Source organism: Candida oxycetoniae, assembly GCF_023343755.2.
Source record: "Candida oxycetoniae strain CBS 10844 chromosome Unknown scaffold23, whole genome shotgun sequence".
Lineage (NCBI taxonomy): Eukaryota > Fungi > Ascomycota > Pichiomycetes > Serinales > Debaryomycetaceae > Lodderomyces > Lodderomyces oxycetoniae.
The window spans coordinates 83,304-99,813 of record NW_026055491.1 but is presented as its reverse complement, the minus strand read 5'-3'; the positions used below and the strand labels follow the sequence as shown (position 1 = coordinate 99,813).

Here is a 16,510-nt window from a genome sequence, read left to right as displayed (position 1 = left end):
TTTCACTGGAATTTCCTCAAATTGTCCCATCCAATAGAATTAGGGTTGGGAATTTTAACAATCTCAATCCTTGTCAAATACTCTGCATTTGAGTTGACAGGATAAGTTGTTACGTACTGGATAGGCTTCTTTATCAGTGGTACTTCTTTACCAACAACACTAGTCGACCTCAATGCGGTTGGTAGGTGCCTCAATATTTCTGGGTGTTCCGCGGGAGATGTAAACTTAGATAACACATCCAATTGAGGAGTTTCTATAACCGGAGGAGGCTCCAATGGTTGAATCAAATTTTTCTTCTTTTTTTCAAACTCTTGTTTGATTTTGCTTGTCTTCTCCTCGAACTGACTATGAAGCAAGTTTAACTCTTTAGCAATATCAACTTCATTACCCGCATCAAAAGGATCATTGAAAGTAGGTTCCAACTGAAAGCGTCTGTTTTTAGTTTCAAGTTCCAGTCGTTTGTCGGCAAACTCTTGCTGCAACTCAGCAAGTTTTTTGTGCTCTTCTTCACAAACGATACGCAATCTCTCTTGTCTAAGTTTATCGTCTTCCATCCACCTTTTCTGCTCTTCTAACGCACGTTGTCTCACTTGCTGTTCTCTTTTTTCTACTTCCAAAGCTTTATATTGCTCAAAGTCAAAGAGTTTAAACTTGAAATACCCACTCCAAGTATCTCGTGAAATTTCTCTATAAGAGTTGAGCAAAACGTTGTACTCCAAGCTATTGTGTAACATTTCAAGATTTGAGTAGTCCTCAGTGTACCTACGCTGACTCGAAAGAAGTCCATCGACAAAATCTTTGTTGAATCTTTCATGAATCAACCCTTTCAAATTTGCTTTGAACCTTTCCTTTCCTGATACAGTTTTCTTATGACACTTTTTCTTGCTATTGGTAAGGTGAATCTTGTTAATTTTGTTCATTAGTGCAGCATCTTTATAGTTTCCTGAACCCGGACCTCGATAACATTTGGTGTAGTAGTATTTGGAATGAGAATAATTGTCACTGTCGTTACTGAATACTAGTTGCTGGATATTTTTGGACATTTTCACACCTTCATTGAAAAGAAACGAAGAGTTGGATGTTGTGTTCAAATTTTTAGCGTTGAACGATTGTGGAAGAGTCTGATGATTGGATGTCACGTAGTAGTTTGGAACCTTGCAAAGATGATTTATGCTGAATTCGCTAATATAGCCCTGCCCGGGTATAACCGCTTCATTTAGATCAACCAAATTGGGATCAATATGAATGTTGTGTTTTTTAGACCTACCAATAGGTCTTCTGAAAGCTCGTTTCTTATCCTCACTATCGTTCTTGGTATCAATATTGATATCTCCAAAGTTGTGCGTATTTGCAACCAACTCTCTTTCTGCAAAGTTTAACTTTGTATTTGGAAGAAACCTCAATCCCGCCGATGACAAGTTTTTGTAGAAACTCAATTTCGACATTGCATTTAAGGAACCAAACAGAGCATGGTTCAAATTAATAGTCGATTCAACAATACCATATTGCGGGAAAACTTGACTTATTGTCACCTTATCATCCAACCCGTGTTTTGTTTCCTTAGAATGGATATTTCTATGCTTATGCTTATGCTTGTGCTTATGCTTATGAGTATGCTTGTACTTATGGATATGATGATGGCGATTTTTCTTTTCAACGTTTCCGCTTTCCTCTTCTTCCTCTCCTTCTTCTCCTTCTCGTTCTTCTTGTTCTTCACCTGCATCTCCTTCTCGTTCTTCTTCTTCTTCGTCTTCTTCTTCTTCTTCTTCTTCTTCTTCTTCTTCGTCTTCTTCTCTTTCTTCTTCATCATCATTGTCATCATTGTCACTATCATCATCTTCGGAAACCACATTATCGTCATCCACTTCATCCTCTTCCTCATCATCAATCATATCTTCCTCTTTATCATCCTTCCTAGTATTTACATTTGAATTTGTGGAGCTGGTCATCTGAGTTGATTGTGAACGTACCAAAGGGTGATTTCCAGTTGCATATTTTGTTTTAAATACCTCCAGATGCAAAATTGAGTACAACGATGAATAAAACAATTTAGTATTCAATTCCTTTGCATCTATTAATTTCACTCTTTGCAACTCTTTATTGATCGACTCATCTGTCTTGAGAATCTGATTTCTGGGGAACCCATTTTTGACTAGATCCACAATAAGCTGATACGAAGATGCATAGCCCCATATATTCGCCAATTCCTTGATAAGCACATACTGCTTTCCATTTACCGTGAACTTTGAAGCCACTAATGCTGGTGCTGTTGGCACTGCTGACGCTGGTGCTGCTGCTGGTGCTGCTGGTGCTGCTGATGTTGTTGTTGTTGTTGTTGTTGTTGCTATTGTGCTGTTTTCTTTTACAGGAGTAGCATTATCTTCCATCTGTTCCTGTTCGTTATATACTTGTGGCAGGACAGATAGGCTGTGAGAGTTTGGCTCATCTACTTCCATAGTGTTTTCTTTTCTCTAATTATTAGATTCCCTGGATACTGCTATTGCTATATAAGTACTTCTAGACACGATTTTTTTTTTGTCTGTCTATAGAAGCCTCAAATATTTCAGGACACTCAAGAAATTGCGTTAACAAGTATATGCAGTAGTGAAAAAGGTGAAAGAAAAAAAAACCAACATCCAGCACAATAAAAAATTATTCATCAAGCACATTTCTATAAGTTCAATTTCTATATCTATTTAAACAGTATATAGCAGTTAGCTGCCACCGACACTATCTCTCTCTGCTCGATAGTGGAGCACACTAGCTGCCGTCACTAGCTATAGGTAAATGCGGCAACTTCAAATCCGTCCTAAATGAATATAAAGAAAAGAGACGATCATGGATAACAAAAGGTACAAACTTCTATGGATTTTGCAACTAAATTTTGGATATATATATATAAGAAAAGAAAAAAAGTTTGGAATAGATTAACGTAGATAGCTACTTGAGTCTCGTTTCTTATTGAACCCATAAAGTCTAGTTAAAACGTGTGACATGGGGCTCTGCCACTATATGTCTTGACATGTAGATGGTTGTTCAAATACGACATTTGTCTGAAAAGCTTGGTTTGAATTGGATACATTTTGCGCTTTCATCTATAAAAAAAAAAAAGATCAAAAGAGAAAGTTTGTGTGCTGGAAAAAAGGATCAAAAGAAAAAGTTTGTGTGCTGGAAAAAAAGATCTTTTTTTCTCTTTATTTTGTTGCCTTGTCCCCACGATAACTTTATTGAATTTTTTTTTCTTTGAAAAATTACCAAAATGGTAATCGAATTCCACTCAAATAAAACGGTTCTTTAGGAACAAGATTTCGTAAGCTGTCAAAATAGAAAGATTTTACCACGTCAGAAACGAAATACTTGAGATGTATTGGTTGTAAAGTATCTGATTAGAAAATACCATCTCAATGCTTTGATAATGATGATTCAAGATATCTTCACTATTTCATCGAAAAAGAAAATATCAACTATCAAAGTCACAATTTCTATAGACAACAAAGGTTTCAATCAAATGACAAAATCTTTCACTTTTCAATTGATAAATCATACATTATCAATCTCAATTTTTGTAGACGCATTATTTTCTTTTCTTTTCTTTTCTTTCTTTGTTTTTGTTTTGCTCTTTAAAGTTCAAATCTGACACATTAGAAAATACGATGCAAAATTTACGTCCTGATTGTGAACTTGTGCCCCCATTAATATACCCCTCAGTGTTAATTTTTCGCAGAAAAATAGGCTTTTTGCATTGAGAATTAAGTTGGTACAGGAACCACTCTAGGGGACGAGAGAGTGTGTATGTTACTATTTTCTTGGGGATTGCTCCATTAGCTCCGCTTCCCGATTATAGGGGTGTATATTATTAAGGCCAGTCAAGTGTCCAAAGGGTTGGGTTATATATTATTTCCCCATACTCTTTTTTTTCCCCCAGTTTTCCACCTCGGCATCTATTCTCTCCTTGGTGGGGTTTTTCCATATTTTTTTTTTTTTTTTCCCGCACATCTCTTGATTACTTGTGATATATATATATATATCAAAAGTATATATATATGGAAACCCATTTTCCTTTTAAAAATACTTTCTAATTTAGCTTCAGACAGCGACAACCAGAAACCTAGAAATCACCCCCCCCTTGTCCACACCACCCCGATTTAACGATGTCCACTGAAGATATTATTTATGAAGTGAAGGGCAAAGCTGTAGTGATAACCCTCAATATCCCTAAAAAATTGAATGCTTTGAATGGGGACCAATACTTGCAATTGGGCAAATATATTGAAGAGGCCGACAAGGAAGAGGATACGATAATGACTATTATCCAATCCACGGGGAAGTTTTTTAGCGCGGGAGCCAACTTTGCCGATAAGAAATTGATGGAAACAGACCCAGCGGAATTATTTACACATGAATACTGGTTACTGAGATTTGTCGCTAGGAATGTATGGTTGACAAACTTGTTTAATGACCACAAGAAGATTTTGGTTGCTGCTGTCAACGGCCCTGTTATTGGTTTGACTTCGGCTTTGTTGTTGTTGTGTGACTTGATATACGTTAACGATTTAAGTAAATTTTACCTTTTGGCACCATTTGCTAATTTAGGTTTGGTTGCCGAAGGTGCATCATCTGCAACCTTGTACTCAAGGTTGGGATGGTCAAAAGCAGCAGAAGCTTTATTCTTGGCAAAGCCAATAAGTGGGCACGACTGTTACAATGCAGGGTTCATTAATAAACACTATGATGGGAAATTTGAGAGTGTTGAGGAGTTTAACACCACCGTTCAGAATGAGTTGCTTGATGCTGTTGAGAATTTGCACGAGGATTCAATATTGCAAAACAAACAATTGCTCAAGCTTTCAAGAGATCAACACATTAACAACGCCAATTCTCAAGAAGTCATGAGAGGCTTAGGTAAATGGTTAGAAGGTGTCCCACAAGGAAGATTTGCTCAGTTGGCTGTAAAAGAGGTGAAACATAAATTGTGAATAATTGAGGAGATTTTTATTTTTTTACTTTTCTTAAGCTATCTGTTTCTTTTTGAATATATATAGAGTTTCTTCAAACAGACATACATACAAAAACGGGTTTGGTTTGTCGTAAGTGGGCCATTGTTCAAGATAAGCAACTACTGATCAGTCCCGTCTTACATATAATTTCACAACATTCAAGGGTATACAATTTCAATCTTCCTATTTGTTTTCTATCTTTTGTCTTTTTCTCTTTTTTTTTTTTTTTTTTCCTTTTTGAGAATTGGTGCAAAATTTGGGTACAAATGTATAAGTGATAAAAGTACCAATTTTTCACCAGAAATATATATATATATTTATATGTTTTAGATCATGAGCTTTAACCTCCCAAACCCCTGTTTGATTGGAATATTGCTCATAATCTCAACTCATAGCGGACCGCAATTAGTTTACAAGTACCCCACAGATCTCTCTTCTGGTTTATCTTCTGATATAGATCAAGATGGCAGAATAACGCATAATAGTTCAGCAACAACAGATGAACAAACCAATAATGCAGAGAAGGACGAAGAGGAAGAGGAAGATGAAGATGAGTTATACGAATATAGAAATGATGAAGATCTTGTGGATGATCAAAACAGTCAGCATTTGATAAATGAAACTGGAACCGATCGTAACTTATATGGTATAAATAGAAGTTGGGACTTTCGTCACTTGCAGTATTACCTAGGGACCAAATTGGATTTGAAAACTTTTTTGGATGAACAAGATGGTCGTCGGAAACAGTTGAGGCAAAGAAAAGAAGAAAAAAATCAAAGTAGGTCCGTACAAGTACCGCATGCAGCGAGCGAACATAAGGACCTATCTAGGGCAAACTCCGAGAATAAGTCCTTTGCGCGCACGGTAATATCAGATAAAGGGCAAGCACATCCAACAAAAGCAGGATCCATCAATGACAAGATTTTTGGCATGGATCCGGCATACCTATGTGAAATGTTGGCACCGCCTCGTCCAATGTGCAATACAAGATTCGAGGTAACAATTGAAGATAAAGTTTTTTTAGGTTTGCCCACTCATAGGCACGATAATGGGGCATGGAAGACTAAATTTGCCAGCAATAATGGATCGTATTCAAATACAAAACACAACAATGGAGGTGTGGCGGAGAATGATTCATCGGCGACCACACTGGGCTCGACATCGAATTTAAACATGTTTCATCTCGTTTTTGTTATGAATCCACCTGCCATTGAAAATAACTATAGGGTTGACGAAATGTTTCAGCACGTCATTTCCAAACTATCGTTGGTTCTTCGACACGCACAACAAAAACACAATTATGTTGGACAACAAGTGAAGACTATTTTCAAATTGAGAGATGAAATGGCTGACGAGAGATCTTTGGCTCAGTACTCGTCACTCTGCAAATTGATTTGCGATTGTTATCATGCAATAAGCTCATCGAAAATTGCGAATTTGCTAATAGATGGGAAGATGAAATCTTTTCAGATACCTGTAAAATCCGAGTTTCATTCTTTACCAGAAGCATCAGTACCGTTCATTCCTGGTTCATATTTATGCTCAGCATCCAATATTTTGAACAATAACGGATTTGTAAATGTGGGAGAGTCTTCTAGGTACGACCATACCCATCATAGCCAAATCCAAACAGAAGAAAGCACGGAGGAGATAATCGTTTATTTTGCACTTTTATTGCTTGACGAACCAGAGAATATTATCAAAGATATAAAAACTTCAAAAGATTCTGTCTTGTCTGAATTCATCAGAACAATTCAACCTACAGAGTCGTTACTTAAATTTTCCATTCGCGTTCCCAAATTTGACATTTTACAAGTAAAGTCGTTTGCATTCCATTTGATATACTGGAGAAGGGCAAGGATTATACAGCCGTTATCGTCACGATCTGTTTATGTGGTTTCACCAATGTCTTCTTTGACGATCAAGTTGTATGAAGACATATCTGCTTTCAAAGATAGATTTCCCACCTTACCGTCTTTGCCACACTTTCTCAAACTTCTTTCGCCACAGTCTAGGAAGCCGCAGCAGTATGCGTCTATAATACCTTCCAGGGACCACCGAGGCAGCTACTTGGAAGCACTCAGCTGGCTAACGAGATTTGGATACGTTACCCAGCAACTTACATTTATTTGGCTTAAGATTTCCAAGAAAATCAAAATTAAAATAGAAGAAGATATCGAAAACGAGACACTTGCTAAACGTGGTGTTAAGACGAAAACTCCGAATATCAAGACAAAGTCTACAGACAACACGTCGAAACAAACGGGAGATATTATTGCTTCTCAGGGCAACAACAATATTCTCAAGGGTCATGAGGAACGCGACACATTCTTTAATACCGAAGAAGCTATTATGCTGAGTTTAAATGAGCATTTTAAAAAGTCATCCTTGGTATCAATAGTGGAGGATGATGACACTATTATCCTTGACCCAGGAAGAGCGTCCACATTGGAACGACGATGGATAAACGAACTAATTTTTGAAGAATGTAAATTGTCGTCGGAATTGACAGCTATTTTTTACAAGTTATTGAAGTATATGAATGGAGAAAGTCCTCTTGAATTGTTGCTATTAAAGGAAAACGTTTCTAGAGCAGAGTTGAAAAAACTCTTATATGCCATTGAGGACCATATTATCTCTGTAAGGCATTGGTGAAGAGTGTTCTTGTATAGCAAAATTTTGATTAAACAAGGGTTCATTAGAAAAGAGGTTTTTTTTTTTTTTTTTTTTTTAGTTAGCAAGGCATTTACTTCATACATACTCCTCTTCAAATATAACATCGCTAGCAGTGTCTGTCCAATACTATCCTATAAACACAAGAAGTGGGACTTAAAGATAATGTCTCCAAGTTTGTGAAACTTCAAATTGGAAAGATGGTATTTAAAGAGTAAAAGTATAAAATTTTTCACTTTGTTCTCCTTTCCTGCCTTATACTTTTCAGCAATTGGCGGAAAACTTAGGGGGCAATTTTAGCTAACCCCCCCTCCCCCGCACTAATCTGCGCTTTATCGCTGGAGTTTCTGCATTGAAATTTCTGTTTTCTATTATAGAGGACTCAAGAAAAACAAACTCTCTGGCCCATTGACTTCTTTCTAATCTAAAAGATATATGCCAACATGTCAAACCAGGAAGAGTTGATAACTTATGAGGTGCAAGGCAAAGCAGCCATAATTACGTTAAATAACCCGAAAAAACTTAATTCACTAACAATCCCCCAATACGATGAAATATGCAAATACTTGGAAAATGCCAATGAACACCCCGAAACTATTATTACTTTAATTCAATCTACAGGAAGGGCATTTTCAGCTGGTGCAAACGCAGAGTATATTGGCAAACAAGATTCTGAGATAGAAACATGGCTAAACTTGTCTGTTGCAAGGCAAACCTATTTAGTCCAGACTATTTTGAATCATAAAAAAGTATTGGCCGTTGCTATGAATGGTTTTGCTATAGGATTATCTGCTGCTATGGTTGCACTATGTGACTTGATCTACGTTCATGATCTTTCTAAAACCTTTTTGTTAGCTCCGTTCACCAACATTGGAATTGTAGCGGAGGGGGGAACTTCGGTGACCTTACTCAATAGGTTAGGCTGGTCCAAATCCGCAGAAGCGTTGTTACTATCGAAAAGGATAACAGGCTCGGATATGCTAAGAACAGGTATGATTAATAAGGACTATGGGGGGAAATTTAGTACAACCAACGAATTCAATGAAACAGTTTTGAAAGAGTTACTTGATGCTATAGAAAATTTACACCCAGATTCCATTCTTCAAAATAAACAATTGCTCAAAGCAATGTATAAACCAACAATATCCGCTGCAAATTCACAAGAAGTATACAGGGGACTTAAACATTGGACGTCGGGCATCCCAATGGAGAGATTCAAAAAACTTACTTCTGGCGAACTCAAACACAAAATGTAAAGTAAATGCATGTATTGAAAAATAGAAGTAAAAGAGTGAGAAAAAAAAGAAAATCAAATCCACTCAACCAAATAGATCTTCTTGACCAGCTTCTTCTTCTCCTCCTTCTTCTACTTTTCTGGTATTGTCTAGGCGCGAAAAATTGCCAAAGTGGATTGGACGGTGCAATGCGTCATAAAATGACAAAGGATTATCCACTTTTAAAGCATACAAGTCGTTTTGATTGAATATTGCACCCATAAAAAAATAGTTCCAAATCTCGTCCTCAGGAACCATATATGTCCCGGCAATTCGATCTGACATGACAAGCTGACTCTTTGTAGAAAAACTTTTCGAGAACCCCTCCGGCATACCGGAAAGCATATCAGTATTTTTACTTCCCCACTCAAATCCGTCTTTAGTCATCTCATATCCAGCCAACGTAATTGAACCAGGCGTATAGGACGCTGTCATGCAAACATGCCGTGGATTGTATTCGTCCCACATACGCGCCTGAGTGGTAATATCATTAGGTGTCATATAGTCTACTTCTTGGGACTGGCTGTGAATCCAGCCCAACAACTCCAACCCTTGGTCTTTCAAATAACCATCTTCATCATCCGGTTTTTGTTTGGGGAACTGAATAGAATTCGAACTTCCTAACTGTGGCACTATAACTAAACACTTGATCTCTTTGATTTCTGGATGATCAATTGGCGATTTACCATACAAGCAGCCGCCGATTTGAATCCTCAAGTCGGATATTTGGATGAATTTTTGCAAAATGTTTTTCGGAACAATGAACGTGTAGGAGTCGTTACTAACTATCTCACTTGAGGAAACAAATATATTATTCGCTCTGGCGAATAAAGAACTTGCAGTTAGGGCTCTGTTTCTCCATTCATTTTTGGAAGAGAATGTTGTTTGCTCGTAATTTGTAGTGGTAACGGTCACAATCTTCTCACCATGAATGTTTGTTGTGGTTGACTTCTGTGCAGTTAATTCCTTATTTTCAATTTCGGCATTTTTATTTTCTATATTTGCAATTTGCTGGCGTCTCATTGAAGAAGCACGTATGTCTTGGCCCAAAATCAAGTCTCGAATGTCCGACTGAGTCAAAGCCTGAATGTCCACGTTATACTTTGTAGAGTACTCATCAAGAATCAAATCTCTTAATTTAGCCTCGCGTTCAATCCACTGTTCATTTGTCAACGCCGGCCAAATGCGATGAGGCTCTGCTTGCTCCGTGTGTTGGTCCCACAAAATATGGTTGGCACTCGTAGCATCCACTGTCAAAGCTCTTAAAATTAAAATGACTCGAGAAAAAGCCGTATAAGGCGAGTTGCTTTGAAGCCAATCATCATAAAAATTGAATAAATACATCCGCGGCTCATTAGCTCTTAAAACAATATCGCCCAATTTATCTATCTTCATCACTGACGCAAACGGCAAATGCAACTCAGACGGACGGATTGAAATGTTTGGAAAATCTAACATGTGCACCTCAAGAGGATCCATCATACCTTTTCTTGCAACAATCAATTGCTTGGGCTGTTCTTCCTTTGGTAATGACTTTACCAACGCAGTTACCTCCTCAGCAGCTTTCCATTTGGCGAGTTGACTTAAACGCTTCTGACCAGCCCACACTGATGTGTGTATGACCCTCAAATAAAGCTGACCAGTTTTGGGATTGAGAATAAAAACGCATCCGTTTATGGGCTTTGTTGCTAAGTTACCCTCAAGTGTTTTGTGAACCGTAACACGATACACATTTGTATCATCAATAAATAACTGCGTGTCATTATTAAAGAGCTCAGCATAATTGGTGGAGTTCAAAAAGGACTGCAGTGGTTGTGCATGGTATAGTTGCAAACCTTTCCTAATTCTTTCTCGCAAAACGTACAATGCGGGATTAGCCTTCATAATTTCTTTCATAGCATTTCTCACTAAAGCCTTTAAACCAGGAAACCAATTCCCATACACATCATACATGTTGTATGCCAAATCTATGGCAACAATAATACCGGTTGGAGACGGGTAAGAGCTAGTTCCATCTGTTGTGTAGTCCAAATACTTTGCTCTTGCATATCGTGAAATATCATGGGAGTCATAATCTCCGTATCTTAACTGAATATCTATCCAAAATTTTTTTGTAGACAAAACCGGCTCCTCATCCTTATCATTGAGCAGCGAAGGCTTGGTGATATTCCACTTGTAATTACTCGTGAGGACTATATCGGCTGTCGACGAGTTCATTCTGTACGATTTGCGCGGATGAATAGCTTGTTTTTCTACTAGATCAATCAGTAAAACTTCCTGTTCTTTATCCAACACCTGGCAAAAATCTTGCACTACGCTCTCATGAATCTTTTGCCAAAGATGAGCTCTAAAGATCTGAATCAATGATATCTTGAGGGTTGGGATTTTACCGTGCAAGAAAATTCCAGTCAAGTCCAATTGAACCAAGAACCCAACGTAGACATTTGCACGGTTAATAGTCGGAGACCACCACAATGTGAATCGACGATTGGGTATTTGACTCAATCCCGATCTTTGTGCATTTGTTAACTTCTTGAATTTCAAAGAATCCTCAAATCCTGAAGACTTTTCCCAAAACAATCCTTCCCAAGAATCAAATCCCGTTCCCTTGAACAAAGTGTGTTCTAAAATTGTCTCGATTCCTCCCAAAGCTTGAATCACATCAGCTCTATAGGCATTCAAGTTCCATAGTTTCCCGTCATGATGATCGCTTGTCCACCAAAACGGATTGAATCTCCCAGTTGAAAATTGCCTAAACTCTCGGCGTACACGATGTCCCTTATCATAGGCCAATGTGTGCCTATCCTTTTGAAACAACGTGCTGATTCTCGGTATACCTCTATCCCAGTTCCCTTCCATATCCTCAAAAGTCAAACGACGATTCTGCGCTAGTGCTTCCTCACGTTTTATCGCATACTCCGCCCAAACACGTTGAGAGTCAATAAACTCATTCTCCCATGTTGTTACATACCTGAAAACAGTAGGAATGAGTTTCTCCTCGTCATGTGTCATACCTGCCCTAAAGTAAGTAATTCCAGTCTCAGTTTGCTTTGACCATCTCAAATCAGACGCAGGAATTAAAATGTGTGATGCACTGAGCATTCCTAGTCCACCCAATTCTTTTGGTGTATAAAAAACCGCAGGCGGAAATCTAGAAGGCATTTTTGAGTTTAAACCCATCTTCACTCTATTTTGTATTTTTGTTTCACATTTGACCAATACATCCAAAAGCGCAGGGGTGGCAACTGCCGCTTCTCTAAAATATGTGACCAATGAAATCAAAGCTGTATTCCACTTTGCCGCTACCTTAGTGAATGGACTTGAGCCAGATGACATTAGAATCTGCCTGATCCTATTTCTGAAATTGTCAATTGCATCCGAAGTCACTTGCAAAAAGGCTTTAGCTGTTCTTTCTTGAGAATTGTACTCAATCAAATCCCAAACATTTTCTTGCAGCGACTCGCACTCTCCAATTCTAATTTTGGGCAAAATGCGCACTTCAAACCCATTCATTTGAAATAAAAGGTTGGGGTTATCGCGTGAATATACTGATGCAAAGACATCTTCCCAGTTAATTGTAGCAAGCGAGTTGGGTAAACGTGAGCTCATTTCCCAAAAGATAGCCTTTCCCAAATTGACGTCACGTCGTATCAATCTCATTCTGGAATCTCTGGGCCAACAACGACGATTGTTATACCCAATGGTCTGTGATAGCTCAGAGTCAGAATTCTCTTCTCGAAAACTTTGAATCAAACTACTGGCTTCTTCCTCACTGAATCTGAAACAAATATAGATCTTGTCCAACTTTCTCGAATATAATCTTATAGGAGAAGCCGTTTGCGTTTCAATATTTTGGAAATGTAAAAAACTATTCGGGTTTTGCACGGGACCTGCTATTTCAGATGCTCTTTGCAATCCCAAAAGTAGCAAGTCTACAACTAAACCGTAGTATTGATATACAAATGACGAGAACTGTAGGCCCCTAAGAAGTCCATATTGATTCACGTAATTCATATCCTTGTATCTAATGTTAACATTGTTTTTTGATGTGATGTAATCTGCAATGTTGGGATCCATAATCAACCTTAATAATCTATTAAGCAAAGTGAAATCCATTTTGTCAGAAAATGCTTTTAAACTGGCTTCCATCATCACAACGCTTTCACCTTCAGAGGTTTTCCAAACGTCCTTCAAATTGTTAATCCCCTGACACCATTTGTATACTGTTAGTGGAGGAATTTCATCGTCTGCCGGTTTAATCCAATTCGGAAATAATTGTCTTTTATCGGCTTCGTACCATAAATATTGATCAAGATACGCATCCGTAATCTTTTCCACAGGATCAATCACATATGTTGGAACCAAATGATTATAAAAGTCCATCATTTCCAATCCAACTTCTTTGAAAATCCTTTGAGTCAAAAGATGCTTTTTAATTCGAGCCAAACACTCGTGGGGATTATCGTAGGCTTGCTCTATCAATGCCAACTCCTCTCTTTGGTTTGAATTTAACTTTGCATTGACATTGTATGTTGACTTCAAATTCTCCAATGCCAAGAGTAGTAACTTCGTGTCATGTTTATAGGAAATCGGAGGGAAAGGTATTGGACTAAAATTTCGACTTTCTAGCCAATTCACTGTATTTTGAAATATTTTGACAGCTTCTTCGGGGGACACAAATGGCCCATGTTTTCCAAAATCAAGCTGCCTATTTTGTTCATTCTTGATCCATAATCTTGTTAATCTCCCCAAGTTCTTTTTCACTACCGTCTTCTCAACATGCGTCCCTTTCCTAATTCTTTCTCGATTATAGTGTGCTACAGATATCCAGCCTTCCGCTTTTGCGTTGATATATCGCTCAATAATCTTTCGAATTGGCTCGGGAAGTCCCGGCACATTCCATGGTATATTAGCTTTCCAGCAGCGCCAGGCCTCGCTCAAATGCTGAAGGATTGTTTTTGATTTGCTTTGCTTTAACCCTTCGGGAATTACTTCTAAAATATCGTGCATGACTTGTGCTCTCAATTCTAAATCATAGTATGAGTCTACTCTCTGTTTAGTAATTGTTTTGGCATAATCATTATACCTTCTTCCTTCAAACTGTCTTGCAATCAAGTTACCTAACCATCTTTCTAAAAGTGGAATGGTACCTCTCAAAAAAAATATCCAGACTTTCCATGCTGGTTGCCAAAACCCACAACCAGGACCTTTTCCAATAAGTTTATTAAACCTGTGGTATATAATATGTTTGAAATCCTTGCATTGTCGTATCTGGTGCATCACCTTGTACTTATACCTATAAATTCCCGTTAACTGGCCCAAATGGTTTAAAAGGTAATAAATTCCATCGGCTAGCTGGTAAGCATCCAAATTCCCTAAACGATATTGTATATGTGCATCAACAATCATCTTGGTTGCCCGAAGCAACTCTCTTATCAAATGGAAGGCATTTCCAAATCTTGATTTCTTACGCTCCTTTGTCGTTAATGTTTTAGTAGGTTTCAAGTTGAAATTGTAGTCCAAGTGTAAATAAGTTAATCCACGTTTGTGAATCAACAAATTGAGCATATTAAAGCCTTGTCGGCATACCTGAATTCCCGCTTCCAACCAGTCAATGCGTGTTTCTTGAAAATACTTGGTTGCTTTTAAGCTCTTGATGAGAGTATCCTTGGACAGTTTTGATAGTAGCCTTGCTTTACGTTTCCGCAATACATTAAGTACTTGATTCTTTAATAATTTTTGGTAAGAAATACGCGTTTTAAGGGGACTATGTTTCGGTGCACGGTTTTGATACCAAGACTTTGTCATAGCAACATCCTCTGCTCGTTTCATTTTACCTGCACGACGATTAAAAGGAGGCGGTGCCCAAAAAAGCTCTAGCGCCGCTGCCAACGTCTCCTGATCGGAATCGGTGAACTTTAATGAACCATTCTCGCTACTACTACTACTATCAACGTCTCTGCTAAAAAAGGGTACCGCTGATATTACCCTAGTAAGCTGCTGTTGCTGCTGCTGCTGATTGATTCTTGGATAATTTTGAGCACGATTTCTTCTCCTCATAACCGGTGCGTATCTCGGGTTGAAGGTGAACACTGATACAGTATTTATCTCATTCCCAAACAATTGTTCAGCACATATTGCATTTGGCTGGAAGGGAGATAAAGCGACAGCTTTTACAAACGAGTTGTACAAGTACGGAAAGTCTACCTTATATTCATCCTTTATGGGCGTCCTAATAATTACCTTTTCAATTGAGTTGAAATCAGTAAAATCGCCCTCTTGTAAATTATTTGCCTTCTCTTTGAACAAAGGCTCAAATTTGGGTCCTCCAGGTAAGGCAACGTTTAAGCTCTTGGCAGTAAGAAGCTCATTCACACTATGTGGATTATTTGAGGTGGTCAAAATCGGTTTTGAAATGTCAAACAACTTGCCCATAGTTAAAGGATCGAGCTGCCAGTTTCTGTATGAAGAGCCACTAACAACGTCCGTATCATCCACCAATGGTTTCTCATCATAAATCCAATCTCTCAAACTTTCAGTTTGTTCAACTTCTCTCGATCGTATCGCAGGTGGGAGTTCAAGGTCTTCAAAGTTGTCGATCCAGTCCAAGAATTTTTCCTCATCATCCAATGGAGGAAACTTCATTCGTTTAAAATGTTTTCTATCTCGTTTCTCTCGTCGCATAACCGTCCAAGTGGCCGCCCATTGCGCAATAAAAACTGGTTCTATAACTCGCGGTATTTCATTGACAAATGTGATGGCCCCGGTTTGATGATATAGCACTTTTACTTCTCTAGACAGTTCCCATGGTTGTGGCATATTTTCTAGCAACTTGAATAGTGCATGGGGCAAGTACTTTAGTGAGCCCAAATGAGATCTTTTATCCGAAGTAACTCTTTGCAGGCTTATATCGGCATGATCAATCATGATTTTACGCAAATGCTGCGGAGGCATTTCCAATTTCCTGGGTTGTATAGATTTCGTTGCAGTTGTTGTTACTCCCTTTGATTTCGACTTGAACCGGGTTTTTTGAAGTTGGATCCATCGCCGCTTTCTAACGAGGAGTTCCTCATTTGTCAAAGAAAGTTGTAAATCTTTGACAGGTTCTTTTGACAGTTTATCAAATTTGTCAGATCTCGTGAAGCTAGCCATTGGAGGAGCTTCACTAACAAAGCTTTTATACTTTTCAGTTGACACATATATATTACATGAGGGGGGTGCAGCAGCAGGGGGTGGAGGAGGTGGTGGTGGTGGAAAGGGACGACGATGACCAAATGAGGAGGAGGGAGGAGGAGGAGGAGGAGGAGGAGGAGGTTTCAGTAGTTTGCGTTTCTTGCCATTAGCCAAAGAAGCTCCAGAAGCCCCGGAAGGTGGCGGTGGAGGCGGCGGTGGTAGTACTTTCCTACCCATCTTTCACCAAACCTAAGATATCACCTTTTGAATCAATATATTGCTAATAGCTTCATTAGTGAAGAGTGAAAAAAAAAAAAAAGAAAAATAAAGCTCGGAGATTCAGCTTGCATTTGTAGAACCGCTCTCTTGGAAATAAGCAGAAGCAGAAGAATT

The 16,510-nt window shown here is 38.4% G+C and overlaps 5 protein-coding genes across 5 annotated transcripts; 3 read left to right on the top strand and 2 right to left on the bottom strand. All coding sequences in view use genetic code 12, as the record gives it.

Annotated features, from left to right (window-relative positions):
- Nucleotides 1–2: 2 nt before the first annotated feature.
- KGF56_004888 (uncharacterized protein) lies at nucleotides 3–2,387 on the bottom strand (the record flags this gene model as incomplete). The annotated part of the gene is made up of 1 exon (XM_049326374.1): nucleotides 3–2,387. One exon carries the CDS (start codon nucleotides 2,385–2,387, stop codon nucleotides 3–5), a length of 2,385 nt encoding a protein of 794 aa, XP_049178067.1.
- Nucleotides 2,388–4,151: 1,764 nt separating this feature from the next.
- Nucleotides 4,152–4,976, top strand: ECI1 (dodecenoyl-CoA isomerase; the record flags this gene model as incomplete). Its single annotated transcript, XM_049326373.1, has 1 exon — nucleotides 4,152–4,976. One exon carries the CDS (start codon nucleotides 4,152–4,154, stop codon nucleotides 4,974–4,976), a length of 825 nt encoding a protein of 274 aa, XP_049178066.1.
- A 354-nt stretch (nucleotides 4,977–5,330) lies between these two features.
- Nucleotides 5,331–7,652, top strand: KGF56_004886 (uncharacterized protein; the record flags this gene model as incomplete). Its single annotated transcript, XM_049326372.1, has 1 exon — nucleotides 5,331–7,652. One exon carries the CDS (start codon nucleotides 5,331–5,333, stop codon nucleotides 7,650–7,652), a length of 2,322 nt encoding a protein of 773 aa, XP_049178065.1.
- A 461-nt stretch (nucleotides 7,653–8,113) lies between these two features.
- On the top strand, nucleotides 8,114–8,926 carry KGF56_004885 (uncharacterized protein; the record flags this gene model as incomplete). The annotated part of the gene is made up of 1 exon (XM_049326371.1): nucleotides 8,114–8,926. The coding sequence occupies one exon, from the start codon at nucleotides 8,114–8,116 to the stop codon at nucleotides 8,924–8,926; it is 813 nt and encodes a 270-aa protein (XP_049178064.1).
- Nucleotides 8,927–8,989: 63 nt separating this feature from the next.
- On the bottom strand, nucleotides 8,990–16,354 carry PRP8 (U4/U6-U5 snRNP complex subunit; the record flags this gene model as incomplete). Its single annotated transcript, XM_049326370.1, has 1 exon — nucleotides 8,990–16,354. The coding sequence occupies one exon, from the start codon at nucleotides 16,352–16,354 to the stop codon at nucleotides 8,990–8,992; it is 7,365 nt and encodes a 2,454-aa protein (XP_049178063.1).
- Nucleotides 16,355–16,510: the final 156 nt, after the last annotated feature.